This window comes from Neophocaena asiaeorientalis, unplaced genomic scaffold, assembly GCF_003031525.2.
Source record: "Neophocaena asiaeorientalis asiaeorientalis breed wild unplaced genomic scaffold, Neophocaena_asiaeorientalis_V1.1 scaffold268, whole genome shotgun sequence".
Lineage (NCBI taxonomy): Eukaryota > Metazoa > Chordata > Mammalia > Artiodactyla > Phocoenidae > Neophocaena > Neophocaena asiaeorientalis.
In genome coordinates this window covers 419,453-426,259 of record NW_020173979.1, presented here as the reverse complement: position 1 = coordinate 426,259, position 6,807 = coordinate 419,453, and the positions used below count along the sequence as shown (strand labels likewise).

The 6,807-nt window shown below is 50.0% G+C and overlaps 1 protein-coding gene across 1 annotated transcript; it reads right to left on the bottom strand.

Annotated features, from left to right (window-relative positions):
* Positions 1-449: 449 nt before the first annotated feature.
* On the bottom strand, positions 450-3,276 carry DRD1 (dopamine receptor D1). The gene is made up of 2 exons (XM_024753411.1): positions 2,868-3,276; positions 450-2,773 (listed from the first exon to the last, which is right to left on the bottom strand). Exon 2 carries the CDS (start codon positions 2,265-2,267, stop codon positions 909-911), a length of 1,359 nt encoding a protein of 452 aa, XP_024609179.1. The 5' UTR covers positions 2,268-2,773; positions 2,868-3,276; the 3' UTR covers positions 450-908.
* Between the last annotated feature and the right edge of the window lie 3,531 nt (positions 3,277-6,807).

The following is a 6,807-nucleotide window of genomic DNA, read 5'->3' as shown; positions in this document are numbered from 1 at the left end:
CTTTGTCACTTAAGAGATTTTGAACACAAGAGTAGCTATGCTTTTTTAAATCTTTCAAAATCTTTTGAGGAGAAAAAAAAAGCAATCACAGCATTTGTCAATTCTCACCTCGTATTTATTTGTTCCCATGAATTTTAAGGAATCATCACAACTTCTTTGTTTTTTTTCTATTAGACTTTGCCGTGTTTCTGGAAGTTATACGTGAGCATTTAGACTCTCAGAGAGTCTATGTGTTTGTTTCATCGGCTTATAAAGTGCTAGTTAAATGGACAAAAATGCTATTGTAAGATTTCAGATAACTCATTCATTTACCCTATTAAATATGATAAATATAGATTTATTATAATAAATTAAAAATATCTATATAATACAATAACTAAATAAACCAATATCAACAAAGCATCAACTCTGGAAAAAAAAAATCCCATTCCTACTGTAAGGCTCAATTATTTTTTAGGAATAATTTATGAAGGCATGCACCTACCTTTACAATCTGAAAACTTTGCTTGGACCAGTGTTAGCACCTGTTTGTACACAGCAAACTCAACCCTTCTCACTTCCTTCTGGGAAAGATTTAATATTTAAGTGAAGCTGTTCATTGTTGATTCTTTGCCCTGTTTCTTAAGTCCTAAGATAAGGCTCAGTTTCTAAAAATAATTTTGGAGCCAAAGACACGTCCCTTATGAACATTCGCTTCACTTGTGTCCCTCTTGATTCGCTATGAACAACACAGAAAACACACTGGAATGTAGATTAAAATGTAGTTAGTTGTGTGTTGAGGGGAAGCAGCAGAGGAGGGCTCGCCCGACATCTGAGTCTCACCACACCTTAGTTTCTTCACAGCAAGCCCCAGAGAAGTCTCCTCTAGCTTCTGGGATGAGCATGTCTGCTAGGATTCATTTTGGAGTTCAGGTCGGGTGCTGTCCGTTTTGTGTGATGGGCTGGATCTTCTCTAGGGAGACATCAGTGTCATAGTCCAAAATGACAGACAGGGCTGGGGAGAGCTTCTCCAAGGGCTCAGCTATTCCACCCGCCTCCGCCTTCTTCAGGTCCTCAGAGGAGCCCACGGCATGTGGGATCAGATACACCAGATTGCAGTCCTTGGAGATGGAACCTCGAGGCTCGTGATGGCTGGAAAACACCACAGCCCCATTGTTATTGATGCTAACCGTCTCTATGGCATTATTCGTCGCCGGGCAAAGTCTGTAGCATCCTAAGAGAGTGGAAAATGCCTTCCGAAAATCAGCGTTAAAGGCATAAATGATGGGGTTCAAGGAGGAATTAGCCCACCCAAACCACACAAACACGTCAAAGGTGATGGAATCTATGCAGAAGGGCTTGGTCTCCCCAGACCCACAGAAGGGCACCATGCAGTTCAAGATGAAGAAAGGGAGCCAGCAGCACACAAACACCCCCATGATCACAGACAGAGTCTTCAGAACTTTAGTCTCTCTTTTGAAGGACATCTTAAAGGAGCTTTCTGGTTGAGAACACTCCACGGGGTTTCCGTTACCTGTAGTGGTCTGGCAGCTCTTGGCATGGACTGCTGCCCTCTCCAAGGCCGAGATGCGCCGTATTTGTTTCTGGGCGATCCTGTAGATCCTGGTGTAGGTGACAATCATGATGGCCACAGGGATGTAAAAGCTTATTAGGGAGGATGAAATAGCATATGTCCTGCTCAAGCTGGAGTCACAGCTGTCGGTGGTCTTATCCAGGGAAGTGGCATTCCCACCAGAGGGGCTTGTGGGTTTCGCCTTGTGCCAGCTGAGCTGCACTGGAATGAAGGAGATGAGAACAGACAAAGTCCATGCCACGCTGATCAGAATGAAGGCTGCCTTGGGGGTCATCTTCCTCTCATACCGGAAGGGGCTAGAGATGGCCCAATACCTGTCCACGCTGATCACACAGAGGTTGAGGATGGACGCAGTGGAGCACATGATGTCAAAGGCCACCCAGATGTTACAGAAGGACCCAAAGGGCCAGAAGCCAGCGATCTCAGCCACCGCTTTCCAGGGCATGACCAAGACGGCCACCAAGAGATCCGACACGGCCAAGGAGATAACGAAGAAGTTGGTCACCTTGGACCGCAGGTGTCGGAACCTGATGACAGCAGCACAGACCAGCGTGTTCCCCAGGAGTGTGGACAGGATGAGCAGTGACAGGAAACAGGCTGTAAGGATGCGGAAGGAGAAGTCCCTCTCCACCACCATCCCGGCGCCGTCCATGGTCCCGGCGCCGTCCATGGTAGAGGTGTTCAGAGTCCTCATCTTCCTGAGGGAGAGCGCAGAGGGGGCTCGGACACCCCTCAGTTTCCTAAGCAGGGATTAGGGGTTGGTCAGACCTGCAGGAGTCCTCGCTGGTCAGGCAGCCCCTTGCACAGCCCCACTTGCTCCCCTGGGTGGAGGACCTCACCAGCATTCCATTAGAGGGCTGCAGCAATTGTGTGGCAGGAGCCTGCCCTTGGCAGTCCAGATCAGCCCCTTGGAAGCTCCCTCTTGCTCTCTACAACTGTCTTCTGACTCCCTTGCTCCAATTCACTGTCACGGGGACCAGTTGGCCCTTCAATGCCCCATGGAAAGCACTGGCTTTTTAGCATATTCTAAGCTATCAATCCAGAGACTCCCAGTCTTCTGACGAGCTAGTCAATGGTCGTCACATTTCACGGCTGTTGTCTTTCTGGTGGTGACAGAGAATTCTCCCCTTCTGAGGCGCAGCTGAAAATACATGCCTTGCTCCTCCAAGCCCCTGGCTCTGCACCAGCTCTCCCAAAGCTCTAGAAAGCAAAGAGAAAGCAAAGGACGTTTGTCAAGATAAGCAGATCGCATCTTTACTGTCAAGCCCAATCCAACCCCCTCTGAGCCACCTACCTTGCCTTGGGGTTGTCTCTCTCCAAGCCCCCAGGAGCTCGGGGAGAGCGGGCTTCGCGAGGCGCCCAGGAGGCACGCCTCAGTCCTATCCTGCGCGCGCAGCTGGGGTTCTGCTCCCGATGCGCAAAAGTCGCCGGAGCGGGTTTGGGAAAAGGATCCTGGGCCAGGTCCACAGAGAGCTGGCGCTGCCCCCACTGCCTCCAATGCCTAGAGATGGTTCAAAGCGGACGAGACCCCGAAAAATGCCCCCGGACGCTTGGAGCTTCCTTGAGAGAGGGCACCCCCAGTATTAGTCACCTGGGCAGCTTTTTTGCTTCCCTTCTCCGGAAAACGAGTGCCCGGGCGCCCCTCGAGTGGCCTCTGGTCCCTCGGGGAAGAGCCCTGCGCCTTCCCGCGGAGCTGCCCGCTACCTCCCAAGGAGCCCGTGAGAACACGAGGCAGGGAAAGCCGAGCTGGCACCGGCGGGCAAACGGGCTGGCCAGGTTCCCTCGGGGCACAGCCCACCCACCCTGCGTCCCCTCCCCTGCCCTGGAGGCGGGCTTCGCTTGACAGGCAGAGTTACAGGCGACAGCCCCACGTGGTTCCCCCGGTTGGTGCCGCGGGCGAAAGGGGTGGGGGACGTCCAGGTGAGCGCTCGCCCGCCGCGGGTTACCCCGCCGAACCCCGGGCCCCTGGCACTCGGGACAGCACCCGACAGGGGCCCGCGAGAAAAGATCCGATGTTAAAACCTCAGATGAGCCCGAGTCGCCGGAAAGCAAAGCTCCGCCCGACACTCAGCGCCGCCTGGGGTCAACCCGAAGCCTTTCCCAAAGACCAAACGGAAGCAGGGACAGCTCTCACTCTCCCACGGACACCAACCACCAGAACAGCGCGCCCAGGTCCGACAGGCGCTGCCTCCAAGTGCCCCCCAACTAGGGTGAGATGTGCCTTGCGGGCGCCTCTACTCACCGCTCGCCGGGAGGACTCCGCGCAGCAGCGCTCCTGGCCGGTGCGCTCCGCTGCGCCCAGAGGGCTGTCACTTCGCGCTCAGCTGGGGTAGTGGGCTCGTCCACGGCTGCGGTCAAGGCCGGACTGCAGCCAGTGTCCAGCGCCCGGCGAGCGCCCCAACCCCAGAGCCACGCGCTCAGCGGGCCCGGGGCGCCCTCTGCCGGCGGTTTTGGCTTCCAGTGCCCCGACTGCGCTCTCTCAGGCACCAACCTCACCGGTATGGGCTCCAGCATCCACGCGGGACCCGCGCCTGGACCCACTCTTCCCTGACTATGACCGCCAGAACCTGGGAAAGAGGACTCCTCTGCTTGAAATCCCCTAAAAACTGACAAAGGTGAAAATTTTTCTTTTGCTAGCACTGCATTCATTGAGCCACTATATTTTCCTGAGCCTCACTACGTACCAAGAGCGACAGGGTAAGCAAGATACAAGCCCTACTCTCAAAGAGTAAACCAGAAAAAACTCGCCTTATGTCGTCCACCTTTAAAGAATCCCTCCTCATAAGCCTCCTCATCTTCACTTTGCCGGAGTGGAAAATCAGGTTCAAAAACCTACCCAAAGTTGCAGAGTTAATGAGGGTGCCAGCTGCCTGACTCCCACCCGCGTGTTCTTTTCACCTACACGCCACTGCCTACTGGGAACTCTGAGTCTAGTGCGGGAGCCGGCGAACTAAATAATTACCCACAGAGCTAAAATAGAGGAAGGGACAAGATGGAAGCAAGAAGGCCTGGTGGAGATGATTGTCCCTGAGCCCCTCCCCTGCTGCCCTGGGCAATGCCTCACAGGACAGACTTCACAGCTGTAAACGGCGAGATCACCGCGCCTTGCCGTGCCTTCCTAGGCGTGGGGAATCCGATGAGCAAGCAGTTTCCATGTCAGACTGCCAGGCTTCCCGTCCCTACCCTGCCGCTGCTGGCTGCGTGTGCCCTCTATCCTCTCTGAGCTTGGTTTCTTCCCCTGTAAAATGGTGATGACATAACAGGATTGTTATAAGTATTAAATGAGATGATGTTTATACAGGGCTTGGCACGGAGCCTAGGACCCAGTCAGCCCTTTCCAGGTAGGCACCCCTGAAGGCTCGTTAGAAAACCTATAGACTTATCTCCTTGAGAACCTCGCACCACACTGGAAGCCACAATTTTCTCTGTAAAAACCCTGACCCTAAATAATAATTCCATTCAATTAGCCAGTTCAAACTGCACCTTGATTTTAAATGAAAGAACCGCATTACAGACAGCAGACCCTCCTGTGCCTCTGTTACCAGCTCTGTTCTTCCACCCTCAGCCCTACTATCACACATATTGACACCATGGGTCATGAGTCATGGTCACAGATACAATTTTTGCCACAAACCTGCCCAAAGAACCGCACACTTATAGAGTCTTAAAGCAATGCTTAACGTAATTCTTCCAGATCCTTTTCCTTAAGGTAGTCATTCCCCAAGCTTCCCGGCTTTATTGCATCTTTCTCTCCCTTTTACTAACAAACACAAGTGAAAGAATATGCTTCTGGTTCAAGACAGTCATGTCAGCCTTAATGATTAACTCCCCACATTCTACCCACCCATCCTGGAGTGTTTCCACTGCAATTACCCAGAAATACACAGGTAGTGGAAATTCAGCATTAACCCTGGAAGGCAGGAAAGATTGGGGGATGGGGGGTCCTTTCTCCAGGATAAAAGGCAGATAGGACTGAACTGAAGGAGGGAGGTCTCCCTGGGATTTTTCATCTGGAAAGAAACTCCAAAAGAACACACTACAAGATGGGGGTAACAGGATCTGGAGGCCAGAAAAAGGCCAATTTGAGAGGTAAATTTTCTGTCTAATGATTCCCCTGAGAAATACCACCAATGCCCGAGTCCTCCCAGAGTCAATAATCCTGACACTGCCCTGCCCACTGCTCTTTATATTAAAGCCCCATGACAACCGGTCTGATCTCAGGTGGCATCACATTCAATGAAACACAGTTCAACAGCTAAAAGATATTTGACATGAAATATAAATACGAACCGAAACCTCGTTGGCGGGAAATGATGTTCATAATACATTTCATATCCTTGTTTCTGTCAAGCTCAGCTATACGAACCGAAACCTCGTTGGCGGGAAATGATGTTCATAATACATTTCATATCCAAAAAAAAAAAAAAAAAAAAGCCTTTTTTCTTTGCTTGAAAAATTCCCTAAATTCTTTCCAAACTATCCCACACTGACCTGTGTTTTTTTCTCTCAACTCATTCACCTGATAGGTCTAGGTGATCAAATCAGCATATATCACTTTTGTACTGGTTGAGAGGTATTTCTTGTACAAGTAAATTTCTGCCATTTTTACTTTTAGAGCATCCAATTTCCTCCTTACCCATAACATAAAAAAAAGAAAAAAGCTCAGGAATGCAGCTACAGAAGGAGGGAAGTCTCTGTGAACACCTAACAGGATAATTAAAAAACAAAAGAGTGGGACAATTTCTTACGATTCCAAGACAGACCCTTGAGTTCTCTTTCTGGCAAACTTAGATCACTGATTTTTGAACGTCATTGCTGAGGGAACAGGAAAAAGTAAAATGTAGCTTAAATCTCAAGGTTTTTTTCACGTTGCAGAGTGTGAATTTCAGACGAACTTAACAGTTTGGCTAGAGGTTTGGGGTTTTTTCCATATTTTCTCTCTTGAAGCCCAGGTGAAACAAAACTTTCCATTTTGTTCTGTAAAAATCTCCCCCACAAGCATCAGGAACCGAATATAAACGCAAGCAGGTATTAGCTCATTAGATCATGCTGGGAATGTAAACCCTAACACAAAAGCACATTTGTTTCCCAAATTGGCAGGTCTTTTAAGCTGTATGGTGATTTATGCGCTGCAGGGAGGGGGAAGTTAAAATGATGCTTTTCAACAAATTTTTATTGGAGTTTGTAAAAGTAAATGAATACAGAAGGCATGCTATCACAGGGGAGCTTAAGCT

Coding starts and splice junctions, on each gene's coding strand:
- DRD1 (XM_024753411.1), bottom strand. CDS start 2,267: ATGAGGACTCTGAACACCTCTACCATGGACGGCGCCGGGACCATGGAC.